This window comes from Pteropus alecto, unplaced genomic scaffold, assembly GCF_000325575.1.
Source record: "Pteropus alecto unplaced genomic scaffold, ASM32557v1 scaffold189, whole genome shotgun sequence".
NCBI classification, from domain to species: Eukaryota; Metazoa; Chordata; class Mammalia; order Chiroptera; family Pteropodidae; genus Pteropus; species Pteropus alecto.
Genome location: NW_006442117.1, coordinates 2813280 through 2826771, shown reverse-complemented (window position 1 = coordinate 2826771; position 13492 = coordinate 2813280). Strand labels below are relative to the sequence as shown.

The following is a 13492-nucleotide window of genomic DNA, read 5'->3' as shown; positions in this document are numbered from 1 at the left end:
TGGTCCACGACAGGCCGTCGGCTCAGAGGCTGCGCGAGCTCAGAGCAGGGAACAAGGCGCCGCTGGTGCCGGTGGCCCCCAGGTGGCCCTGTGCTCCAGTGAGAGAGGAGGAAGCGCTGTGCCCGGGGCCGCCTTGGGGGACTTCGCTGTGTCCGGGGAATGTGAGGCCTGCGGCCAGGACGGCGGTGGGCGGCAGGGAGGCGATGCGCATGCGCCGGGCTCACGTCCCACCTGCTCAGGTCGCGCCCCGGGGCCTGGGCGTCCGGCCTGCTGTGCGCAGGGGTCCGGCAAAGCGGCGGCAGCGCTGGCCAGGCGGCTCGGTCACACAGGGTCGTGTGCAGGGCTCGGCGGAGATGCCAACAGGAGACCCGAGGGCCTTGGCGTCGGAGAAGCGGGAGGAGCCCCAGGTAGGATGAGTGCCAGACCCCTTTGTGTGTGCGGTAAAAATCATGGCGTAAACGTACCCTGTGAAGTGTCTGAGCGGAAGAACAGCATCGTTGATCACATGCACAGCGTTAGAAAGAGTCCAGATGCCTTCATCTCGCATGACTTAAATTCTGAACCCCCAGCCCCCGGCAGTCACGTGACCCTCTGCGTCTAGGCTCTCGTTACTGTAGGTGCCTCCTGGAAGTGGAGTCGATCGTGTTTGTGCTGTGTGTGTGTCCGTGGTGACCGGCTTATTTCATTGAGCGTAATGTCTTCAGGCTCCCCATGTTATAGCCTGTGTCAGACTGTCCTTCCTGGCTGAAGAATATTCCACCGTGTATGTGCACCGCAGCTCGTTTATCCGTTTGTCTCTGGATGGACATTAAGTTGCTTCCAGCTCTTGGCAGTTGTGACTAGTGCCACCACCACAAACGTGGTGTCAAGACTCTTGGAAAAACTCATGGCATCTGTCGGAGCCAGCGCTGTCGCGGTTAGTGCTGAAATCAGCTGGAATCAGTTGGCATCGGCACGTGCTGAGTATCTCACGTTTTTTGACCGTGGCCCACAAAAAAGAAAGGACAGTTTGTATCACAACTCAGGACATACACACTGTTGTGGTCTAAAGTATTTGTGTCCCTCCGCAAAATTTATATGTTCAAATCCTAACCCCAAAGGAGATGACGTGGGGCCGGCGGAACTTAACTCATAGATTGGAGCCCTCACGAATGAGATCAATGCCTATAAACGAGGCCCCAGAGTGATCTCTAGCCCCTTCTACCAAGTGAGGACGCTGTGAAAAGGCACCGGCTATGATCCAGCTATTCCACTTCTGGGTGTTTATCCAAAGAAAATGAAAAAAATTAATTCAAAAAGATGTATACACCCCTGTGCTCATTGCAGCATTTTCACAATAACTGAGATATGAAAACAACTTAAATGTCCATCAAATGGATGTATAAAAAAGATGTGGTCTGTTATTCAATGGCATATTGTTCAGCCATAAAAAAAGAATGAAATCTTGCCATTTGCAGCAACATGGATGGAACTCGAGGGCATTATGCTAAGTGAAATGAGTCAGGCAGAGAAAGATAAATATTGTTCGATCTCACTGGACTCTAAAAAGAAAGAGTAAACAAGCTCACAAATACAGAGAACAGGTCATTGGTTGCCAGAGGTTGGGGCTGGGAGGGGGTAAAATGGGTCAAAGGGGTCAAAAGATACAAACTTCCAGTTCTAAAATAAGTCAGTCCTGGGGTTGCAACGCACGGCATAGTGATTATAGTTAATAACACTGCATATTTGAAAGTTGCTGAGAGAGTAGGTTTTCAAAGTTCTCATCACATACAGAAAAAATTCAGTAACTATGTGGCGATGGACGTTAACTAGACTTACTGTGTCGATCATTTCGCAATGTATACAAATATCGAATCATTACGTTGTACACCTGAAACTAATATAAAAAAAAGCTATCTGTCCTTACAGTACGAACACTGCAAAAAATGTATTCAAAACATTGGGTTAGGCCAATGTACAGAGTCCCCTAAGTGGTTGAGCAGACTAATGAGTTAAATTTACAGGCTGAAATTATACAGAGGAACTGTCCGATTCCCAGGTGGGTTGCGCAGTTGCATCCAGCTGTTACAGTGTGTTTGTGATGAGGGGAGAAACAACTGAGAAGAGTCGCCAATTTGACGTGGGCCACCTGTCGTCTGTCTGCTCTCAAAGTGTTTTCTTACTCTGTGGACCGCCTCCCGGGTGATCACAGCGACAGAAGAGAGCCCGTAGTTAGGGCTGGAGAAAACACCGAAGTAACTATTTAACTGCTCTGAATTCCTTCAAAAACTCAGCATCGTTCCGTGACGCTTCCTTTCTCCGTCTACCCGCTGGGCCCGGCAACCCCAGTTCTAGGCATAAACCAGAAGGAAACTGCGCTCGTGCACGTGGCGGCAGCACGAGGGTGTAAGGGTAGACAGTGGCGGGGAAAAGCCGAGGCACCTCAAGGAGGCAGCTCAGCCAGGGCTGAGGATGAAGACCCTGACGTGACGTCATCCGGGGCTGAATCCCGATTCCACCGTTACTAGCTCTGTGACCTTGAATGGGCTACTTGACTTCTCTGTGTCTCAGTGTCCTGTCTTTAAAATCGGGTGATGTTTATGAGGATACGTGAATAAGAATTTATGTGCCTGCCTGTCCATCAGTGGAGAAACGCAAAGATGAACTGTGACGTAGTCATCCAGCGACCTGGTCTCACACTGAACGGCAGTGGAAATGAATGCATTAGATCTACAGATGGCAGGCAAGACATGTTTTTGGAACTATAATATTGAGTGAGAAGAGCAAGTCGTAGGATGATATATAAAATATGCTATTTAGGTAAGTTTGAAAAACAGAATAATACTACATATTTTGATGGACACACACACACACACACACACACACACACACACACACACACAGTTAAAGTATAAACACCTAGGCCAGAGGCTATTCCCGAAGTTCACCATGCTGGGTGACTGACGAGAGGGAAGAGAGGGAACAGAACTTGGGAGGGGACGAAGAACACTCCAGCTGGGCTACCAGCGATGCCAGCGTCCCCAGGGACAGAGGCTTTCCCACTGTGCAGGCCGAGCCCTGGGCTGCTTTTGGAGGTGCCCCTGACCAAGTGCTCTGCCTCTCTCTGTACATATTTGCAAGCCAGTCAGGGCCCCACCCACCCCCAAACCGCCGCCTTAGTGTGGCAGGCACTGTTTCTCTTTGTCACCGTTAAACCCCACGGCCAGCCTCAGCGTCCGGCTCTGAACCCGGTACTTAATCATTCGTCGAATTAAATTTCAAACCAGGAAATTTTAGTAACACGTTGGAACGATTTGAATGTCAAGACATTTATAAACTGGTAATATAGTGAGGTCAGGATGATCATCTCTCCTACAGCGCGAGAAAAGCCGCGAGTTAGCTATGGGATTCTGGACGGTGAAGGGTGTCTTCGCATCATGGATTTGCAGCCATTCCAGGGACGTGGAGTGAAGCGTTGAGTACTGGGGGGCAAAGGTAACAGAGGTTCGAGCAGGTCGATTCCACACCACAAATGCGTCATCACTGCGATTCTGAACCCCAAACGCATCATCTGCTATACTTGAGGACAGGCGATCGGGGTCCCTTCTGAAGTCACACATTCAAATAGCTCGCTCCCAGCCCAACCTCCTGTCCTTCTATCTTGCCGCTCACTTACAGCCATACTCCTCCCTCTTCCTCCTCTTGAGGCCTCCGGCACCCAGGTCCCTCACTTCCTCCTGCTCGCCCAGGCCTTTCTTCCCCTCATTTTTCTCCCTCATCGTTAGTCTGGTAGCCATCGCTTCAGCCCCCCTCTTCCGACTTCCTAGGTTCCCTTCCCCTACTTTCTTTGAGCCCATCTGGCAGAACCCCCACCCTGGGTAAATCCATCTGCTAATCTTGTTGTCCCCTTCATCCTCAGCCCGCTGAGCTCTGACGTGACGTGGAAATTTCTCTGATGCGATGCTAGCCTCCCAGGCTTCTGCCTCGGGTAGCGACCGTCCCTTCTGCAAGGGCCTCAGAACATTCGCAAGGTAGAGCCACCCCCACCGACACGCAGTCGACAGCGGTCACCCTGGCCTCCTCGCAGGTGCCTGAGCACGAGCACCGAGTCGTGGACGCAGGCAGCCTTCCACTCCTCCGTGCCTCTGGCCTCCGAGAAGAACGCACGCTCGCGTGGCCTGAGCACCTGCCAGTGCCGCATATTTTCACACACGATATTAGATTTAATTTTTTCAAAAATCCTACGTGGCAGTCGTTATTTTTCACATTCTACAGACAAGGAAACGGAGGCTCAGAGAGATTAAGTAGCATGTCCAGAGTCATAATTTTAGTAAGCGACAGAGTTAGGGTTCCACACCAGGCCTTCTGACTTCCTGAGAAACACGACTTCACTGCTGAACACGTTATAAAAATGAGACGAGGTCGCTGGGGTACCTGAGTGCCATCTCCACAGAAGACAATCACGGGCTTTGTCCCTTAACACTAGTTCGTCAGGGGAAAGAGAGAGTCACCTCATCATACAGAAGCCAGAAGGAAACTGATTAATCGTGTGTAAGAATGAGATCTGGCATCGAGAGCATAGAAGAAACTCACCCCAATACTTAGATTAATATGGATAATGAGCCCTATGCATAATTAGTTATTTAGAATCACCCTTTTATCTTTGAAGATCAAAGTGTCGTCCCGTCCTCTGACTCAGAATGGCTCTGAGGTATTCTTGCCGAACGAACGTCATGTCACTTTGGAAACCTAATGCCATCCTGTCTCTAGCGTTTGAAATTAATGGACCGGTCGGGGAGGGGAGGGCAGGGCCGGCTCTCCGCCTGCGGCGCACACCGAGCGTTTGTTTCTGGGATTTTACACCTCGGGCCGTGAGGTCGGGGAGAAGGACCAGGGGACACTAATCTCGTTATGCGTGACGTGGCCGAAAGGAAAACTGAGGCTCGGACCTTCAGATGAGCACAGCGGAGAGGCCTGGAATTTTTAAATAAAAGGGATTTAATACGTACTCGGAGTTGGACCGGATCGATGGAAGACAGTTAAGCATTCACGAAAAAGAGACCACATTTTCCTTAGGTTTTTCAAACGTGCTCATGAGGACGATGTATGTGTTTTAGGCTTTTCTTTCTTTTTTTTCTTTTACGTTACCTTATGGAGCCCGACGGCCAGGCACAGTGTGGAGCACCTGCCTCGCCCACGTCGCGGAGCAGGTGGCCTTCGTGGTGCGTGGCGGGACCGCCGCGCTGCCGTCTCGGGCGGAGATGCTGCGGCTTCTTCCAGCGCAGCCCTTCGCTCCGCAGCTCCGCCTTGATTCCTGCTCCGCGGAGCCTGCGCTGGCCTCGGCTGTCACCTACATCCCCTGCCAGGCACCTTTATTTAATCAGCCCCGGGGCACGACCCAAATGGGCCCTTGTCCGTCCCCGCTGAGCACCTAGCCGCCCGTGGCGAGAGCTCAGGGCCCCCTCGGGCGCGTTAAAGCCGCAGTTTCAAGGGTGAGGCACAGGTGACAAGCCTTGAGCGCAGAGCGAGTCCGTGGACAGGAAGTGGAAGCAGCGCTTTGTTTGTAATAGTTATGGGATCCGAACACCAGTGGGAGCCTTGCTCATTAATAATACTTTTGTTTAACTATAATTATAAAAGTCTCTTTAAAAAAATAGGGGGCAATGCTTACACAACCTGCCAGTTAATTCATGTCAGTGGGAAACCTAGCCACGGGGTGTAACTGCCCACGTGGTGACAACATTATACCCTGAGTTTGATCAACTTTAGAGAAATTAGCAGCCTTTTCCTGTGGGTCGGGTGTGTGTCTTGCTCTGCGTGTTTCCCCCTCACTGCAGTGGAAGGTCCGTGAGCCAAGAACCAAGTCCGTTTTGTTCTCATTTGTAACCTTAGTGTCCGAGGCGTGTGTAGACACATAATCGATATTCGTTGAAACAAAGAGAAAGAGAGAGAAGGAGGGAGGGGAGGTTGTCATCCAGGTCTGGCAAAGTTATACAACAGATGAGCTTTGGTTCCGCGGTGCAATACTTAGCCCCAGCTGAGGAACAAAGTCGTCAGTGCCATCGGCAGAAAGACAAGAGCACTTTCTGCCAGTGAGCACACTTGAGGGAGTCTCACAGAGACAACGGACCCTTCTTGTTTGCTGTCAGAGCCCTTCGGGACTCTGGCTTAGCCGGTTGCAGACTGGCGGAAGGGCCCTTCTTGGCACCTCTGAGCCCCGTCATGTCGCAGGGCCCTGTGTGGGGCGGCCGCCAGGACCGCGAGCACCGCCCCGGATATTTGAGGTGGCCCATGTTGTGCGTTGCTTTTAGCATTTCCTTTAAGCCGAAGAGGAAGGAGTAACAGAGTAATATATAGTTCATTAAACTGAAAAAGGCAGAATCGGCAAAGGAGTTCGGAGTCTGGCCCTAAACCGAATGTTGCAGACAAGCCCTTTTCTCCCCAAGTTCCCTGTATCAGGATTTACCTGGACAACAGAGATCTGAGATGTAAAGCTGAAAAACTGAATCAAGGCGTGTCTGATCCTTTCTGTTTGCTGTTTTGTTTGTTTTGAAACAACCGTTATTAGAGTTCATCTTTGTGACATCTTTTCCAAGGGTTAAGCTTGCATAGGCCTCACTTTAGTCTGCACGTCTTCACGTTTGTGTTTAGAGGCGAGTGAGAAACTAACATTTAAATTCTTTAACCGCACGTGTTCTCATTTAATATTCAAATCAACTCATCGAAATGAGCCCAAGTCTCGTTTCAAATTAGGGATCTGAGGCCTGAGGGGTTAAATCCTTTCCTTGCTCAAGGTCCCTTGCTCAAAGTCACATAGCTAATAAACGCAGATCTGGGTTTTGACCTCAGATTCGTCTGATGGACCTGCAGAGACTATTCTAATTCTTACAGAGTTTTTCAGATTTTAAATCGTGTGACGGTAGAGTCTGCCAAGATTGCCTGAGTAATGTACGCTCTTTCACTTTACCGTTCCGAGCTTCTAAATTTTTTATTTTTGGACATCTCTAGTCTTTGATAACAAGGAAGTTGGTATCATTTGTAATAGTTTTTTAAGTATTTATAATATTCAATAGCGAGGTCCCCCGAGGTCTATCAGACTTGGACTTGACTGAAAATTTACATATGCAAATAAGAAATGTGTGCATATGGCAGTGCACATGCTGAAGTGGAAATGGTAAAGTTAAGAAAAATTATTCTGCATTAGGAAGAAGACAGACGTTCCTCTTTTAAAGGTAAAATGACTCAGTGTGAAGATACACTACAACTAAGATTTTATAATTGCTTAAATATTCTTTGTTCTTTGAGGTGATAGAGATGCTTCTTTTCTTAAAAAATGGTGCAAAACAAATTTTCCCCAAGTAAAATCTGAATTAAAATCTCCTATTTTAAGCATGCGCCCGCGGCTAAACTAACCTTTATCAAGACTTGGTTGCCATCCAAAAAAAAGGCAAAAGGAGGCAAGCTTTTTACTGCCACCTACCGTTAGAAAGTGGAATGGCCTGCTAGGTGCAAGGAGGAATGACTTGAATCGAGCACCTGGGCTCGAGATAGCGAGACCGCACGTCCAGGTTACGGAAAGTCGCTGTTGTCTTGGCATCCGTCCGAGTTAGCGTTCGTCCTGTCCCCATGTTCTCTCAAAACTCTGATCTGGACGACAGGTTGTACGGTGGTTACCGGCTGTTTCCAGACATCATTAAAAGGATTCGAGTTAGTCTTACCTCTGCCACCCAAATGCACAGACACCTCTTCAGCCTGAGCCCCGCTCTTAGCCACAATCTTTCTTTCCTATCCTTACAATGAAGCTTCTTGCAAAAGTAACTCATACACCACCTCCGCTTCATTTCTTCTATTCCTTCCTCGACTCACGGTTCACTCCCTCCTGCCTTAACCGCTCCTCAGAACGGCCAGTTACCTACCACCCATCCAATCCGTGAACACTTCTCTGTCTTTGCCTTAGTCCATTGGGGCCGCTAGAACGAAGCACCGCAGACTGGGTGGCTTACAAAACAGGTGTTTATTTCTCACGGTTCTGGAGGCCGGAAGCCTGAGATCAGGGTGCCAGCGTGGTCGGGTTCTGCTCGGAGCCCTGTTTGGGGTTGCAGACAGCCAGCTTCTTGTGGCCTAGTGACCTAGCGACCTAGCTCTCTGGCGTCCCATCATGGGGGCTCCACCCTCATGACCTAATCACCTCCCAGAGGCCCCGCCTCCTAAACGGTCTCAGTTGGGGGGTAGATTTCAACATGTGAATTTAGGGGACACACTCAGCCCACAAGTCTTTCCCTTGCTTTATGTATGGACTGTGCTGCACACAGTTGTTTGCTCTCCCGCCCCATCTCCCCTCTTTGGTGGCACATTCTCCTTTTCCCTCCTGCGTCTGGCTGCTTCTCGGCGTCTTCGGTAACTCTCTCTTCCTCTGCTTGCCCCTAAACGCTCATGTTTGTGTTCATCTTCGCTCTGCACATTATCCCTAGGGAACCACATCCCGCGAGTTCTATTACAATCAGCTGGATAAGGATTCCCAAATTCATTCATTTATTCATTCTTTTATTCTATAAATATTTGTGGAGTATCTACAAAGTGTCAGTCACTGCTCCGGGTCCTGGGATATATCTGTGAACGAGATGGGCGGGGAAAGTTCTGCTCTATGTGGACTGAGGGACAAAAACCATACAGTCGATAAGTAACCTGGACGGCGCGCTGGAGGGAGAGATGATCTAACAGGGTGATGGAGGTTGGGAGTCAGGGGAGGCGCAGGTTTCGGCAGAGTAGACAGACAGAGGAGGCTGCACTGACGAGGTAGAATTTAGGTGACTGGAAGGTGGAGAGGGACAGAGTCGCCAAGAGTCTGGAGGAAGAATAGAAGGAGCAATCGGGACAAAGATCCTGAGGCAAGACCACACCTGTCATATTCGAGGGATGGCGGGGAGGCTGGCATGGCTCTGGGTCCCAGCGGGAGAGGGGCAGAGTAACAGGGTGAGGCTGGAGGCTCCAGGGTTCCGTAGGCCATCGGAGGGACTTTGGTTTCCCTGTGAGTGAGCTGTGAGACATTTCAGAGTTTTAAGTTAAGAAATGGCATCGTCTGACTTAGGTTTTAAAAGGATCACTGTCTTAGGTTTCCTGGGAAGCAGATTCTGAAACTCAGGTCACGTGCGGGAGGTTTCTTGGGGACCGCTCTTGGGGACAGACCTGCGAGGGAGCGAGGGAAGCAGAACCCGCAGAGGAAGAAGCTGAACTGTGATGCACCAGAGGCTATGGGACGTCTCTTTAGAGTTCTTCTAGATCCTTTTACCCCTGTGTAATTAGTCACCGGATGGATGCAGGCTGCCTCAGGGGAGGGAGCTGTACGCTTGGGCAAAGCAGCACCCTTTAGCCAAGAGCAATTCCCAGAAAGAGATTCAGTGATAGTCATGGGCGGTCCACACTCTCTGTCCTGGAAGAGGGACTTGTGTGACACACGGCCTCTCCTCAGCCTGGCCTTGCACTCCTCCCACAGACCTGGTCCGCTTAGGAAGTGTCAGGAAACACTGCCAGCTTCCAGCTTGTCCGCTTGTTTCAAGGTGCAAATGATGCTCATCGTGCCCTCACTCTGCCACCCTCGGTAGGTTTCCCACCCCCACCCCCACGCCCCACCACCGGCCTGTTCTCAACACAGCAGTGGGAATGGTTGCTAAAACGGGGATCCGATCGTGGAAGCCCCCTCTCCTCAAAACCATCAGCCGCCCGCTCTCCATTCATTTCAGAGTAAAAGCCACACTGCTTACCATGATTTATCCCATATTCTTGCTGGAGACTCCATCCCTAACCTAATCCTCTGTCGTTCTCTTTATCACTCTGCTCTCCTCAAACCGGCCGCCTCCTCCTCCATGAACACATAGTAGGACGATTTGGCAGTAGCTGTTTTCCAGCTCTTCTTGGAGAAGCCCCGAGCAAGTAGGGTAATCAAAACGGAAGAGCCAGAGGCTTCAGACTGAGATGCTCAGAGTCCTATCGGGTGGTGTAAACGGTTGTCTTCAAAAGGTTATCTCATAGCCACATTGTAGGTACTTAAAAAAATTGAACTATTGGTTTGAAAAGATAGAGACGTAATCATTTAAATAGTGCACGTTACTCGGGCAATGTGTGCCCTAGGCAAAGGATGCCAGCAGTCCCGAAAGCCTTGAAAAGAACGTCTGAATGGTTTTAAAGGTTTCTCAACTACTAACCAAAAAGAGTGAACTTTATTGTGTAAGTGACTAGGCAAGATGGTTTCCTTCGAGCAAAGTGATCGGCTGAGAGCTACAGAGAAACGTTCATGATAAAGAATTAGAAGAATTAAATCTTTCTACAGAATCGCATACACAAGACCATGCATGCTATAGATTTTCGGCTATTTAAGGGATTTTTCAAGGGCAATTTTTAAAAATAAATTTATTTAAATTCGTTTCAGATATACAGTACATTAGTTAGACATCTATATTGTTCATAAAATGATTCCCCAATTGCTCCCTCGCTGCCCTGGCCCTCCACTTAGCCATCACATTAATGCTGACTGCATTCCCTGTGTCATGCTCTCAAGGACAATTTTGACTTCGTCAGTTAGCAGAAAGAACTGGACCCTGTACTGGAATGAGAGGATCGGCAGGAAGTGCCCCTCATGAGGAGCTGAGCAGACCCTGGGAAGTGGCAGTTGCAGAGGCGGGAGGGGGTGCGTCGTGGGGGGAGGGGGCTGAGGCAAGAGATGCCAGGAGGGAAACTGCACGGGCCAGAGGCGCAATTACATCTCACGTCTAGATTTAAATTTTCCTTTCTGTATTGCATTTTCTTAGCCTGAATCCTTCATAAAGTCTGCTAAATGTGACAGCCATGTCTTAGCTGTGATTTGGGGGTTAAAGAGAGGTACCACGTCCACGTTTGGGATGGAAGCAGGAGCGGCTGCTGTGGCCTTAAGAAACTGTTATGGGCTGAGGTGGCTGATGGGGAAAGTCGGAGCAGCAGTCTGAACAAGGGTGACAAGTGACAGCAATGATGAACTTGTAGAAAAGCAAACACCCATGCTTAGGGGAGGGGTCGACGCTCTCAGGAGTTACAGGGGTTAAGGGCACACACCGCGTTTTGGGGAATTAAAAGGGAAGGTGCTTCTCCCTTCCCACTACCAGAATAGTAAAGAATTTGAGAAAGTTCAGGATATATGTACAAGAAGAAATATCTACGCTACAGTGCTTAAATCTGGAGAGAAAGATTGGTGGGCTAAAGGAGGATTCTAGCATTATATATTTTGTTTACATTTGTATTTGAGTTTATTATGATAAGCATGTGTTTTTTTTAATTAGACATGAAATCCAGGGAGGTCAGTAACTATGAAAAATTATTATAAAATTCATCCGAAATAACATATTTTTGAGAAATAAGAATATTAATAATCTGGATTACAAAATATTATAAAACTACAATAATTAAAGTATTATGGGGCTGAAATAAAGATAGATTAATGCAAAATGTGGCCCAAAAGCAAACACTATCATGTGTAAAAATTTTAATAAGTTAAAGCGATATCATAAAGTAACAGAAACAATGTTCGGGGACAATAGATAGCTATTGGGGAAAAGATAAATCCTCACATCACACCGTATCCCAAAATAAATTCTACATAGATTGAAAAGTTAAATAAGAATATCGATCGGATCTCATGATCAGAAACATCTTAAAATACAGAAAAAATACCATATTGATGATTCGAATTTGTAAAAACTAAATGTTTTTGTGTCTAAAAGTCAATTAAAAGGCAGGAAAACTAAAAATATTTTCGACATATATAAATGTAAAAGATTAATACCCTTAATATATAAAGAACCCAAACAAATGGCTAAAAGGTAAAATACACAGAGAATTTACAAAAGAATAAAAACAAGTAATAAACATAAAATATTCAATTTCTTTAATAAAAAATATTTTGTTCTTTGAATTAGGAAATAATTTTTTTAAATGCCAGAGTAGGTGGGATTAGATAAAACTTGTTGAAGGCCGACATACACATTTATACAATACCATTATGAACAAAGAGGCTTAAAATAATATTTAAAAAGGAAATCATCTGAAATCAGGTGAAGTGTTATGCACAGAAGTGCCATTATTATTATAGTGGAAAAACAGAAACACCTTATCTGTCCAATAATGGGGGCCGGGTAAGAAATTGTAGTGTAGACAAATGAGTACATGATTTAAAGTTATATTTTCTAAGACTACTAATTAAATAGGAAAATGATTCTATTATAAGGTGAAATGGTCGTAAATTCATGATTGCAAATTTTCTTAATTAAAAAAAGAAAAATACACGATTTGTATTTCGAGTGATTTAGTTTCTTTATATTCTTCTGTAGTTTCCAAATTCCTTTTTATAATCATGTTTTACTTTTATAGTGAGGGAAAAAATCCCTCCCCAGAGCCTTCAGTACCCAGAGCCTTCGCACAGCGTATGACCATAATCTGGCCTTTGCCCTGCCCACCTCTCGCCTTTCCCTAGCCCTAGCTTCCCGAAGGTCCTAACAGACTGCTTGCCTTTCTCTAACTGCCCTGTCATCACCATCTGGCGGGGGCGGGGGAATGTGCCACGTAGGAAGCAGATTCTCCAGTGCCAGCCAAGCCTCAGATGACCACAGCCCAGCTGCTGTCTTCCTGCAACTCTGTGGGAGACCCTGAACCAGAACGTAGCTCCCCAATTCCTGATCCACAGAAGTTGTGAAGGATAATAAATTGTTGTTTTAAGAGTTTTAGAGTAATCTGTTAGATAGCAATGGATAACTAACAAACATACAAATCTCTTTATAGGAAAAAAATTATTCTGAACCCCATAGTAGTTTTTATTTTACTTAAGTACAAACGGTATAAACTCCTCACGCTTATAGCTTTTATATAACTATTAAACAAAACTAGATTTCGAGATTAAACAATACAGACATTACAAAACGATCCAATAAAAAGTCATTTTAATAGAGGGTCGTTTTGTTGAAATTGCCACTCAATGAGACGACGTTACTAACAGTGCCTGAGACGTCTCCGCCGGGACTGTTCAGTAACTTGAATAAATTGACTTTTTTTCATAAGTCTGTTAGGATTTTCTGTGGTTTTCAACCAAGACATTTGAGACACAATTTGTGAAACGTCAAAGAAACGAACAAAATACCATTAGCAGGCATCCTTTCCTGACGATCTGGCCCTCTTCACCCCACCCGCACCCCGCGTCTTTCCCTCGTGCGCCTGGCCAGGTGGCCCGAGGGGCCGGGGCAGGGGCCGTAGCTGCACCTGGGGGGCGTTCCGCCCGGGAGGAGCGCGCAGGGCCCAAACCCGCCCGGCGTCCTCAGCTCACGGGGCCCACGTGCTGCAGGAGGCGCGCACAGACACCTGTTCACTCCCTACTCTGCACCGCCAGCGAGAACCGGGGCACGTGGGCCTCCGCCCGCAGCTCGGTCCCCTCCCTGAGTGTCTGGAGCTCAGAGCCCGGCAGGCCGCTACCCGCTGCACCAGGACCAACACTAGA

General features: G+C 47.7%; 1 protein-coding gene across 1 annotated transcript in view; it reads left to right on the top strand.

Annotated features, from left to right (window-relative positions):
- The first annotated feature begins 203 nt into the window (after positions 1 to 203).
- B3GALNT2 (beta-1,3-N-acetylgalactosaminyltransferase 2) overlaps positions 204 to 13492 on the top strand; it is a 58382-nt gene continuing 45093 nt past the window's right edge. Inside the window, exon 1 of the mRNA XM_025039063.1 lies at positions 204 to 407. Within this exon, the coding sequence (XP_024894831.1) occupies positions 204 to 407 (204 nt within the window). The remainder of the gene's footprint in view (positions 408 to 13492) is intronic.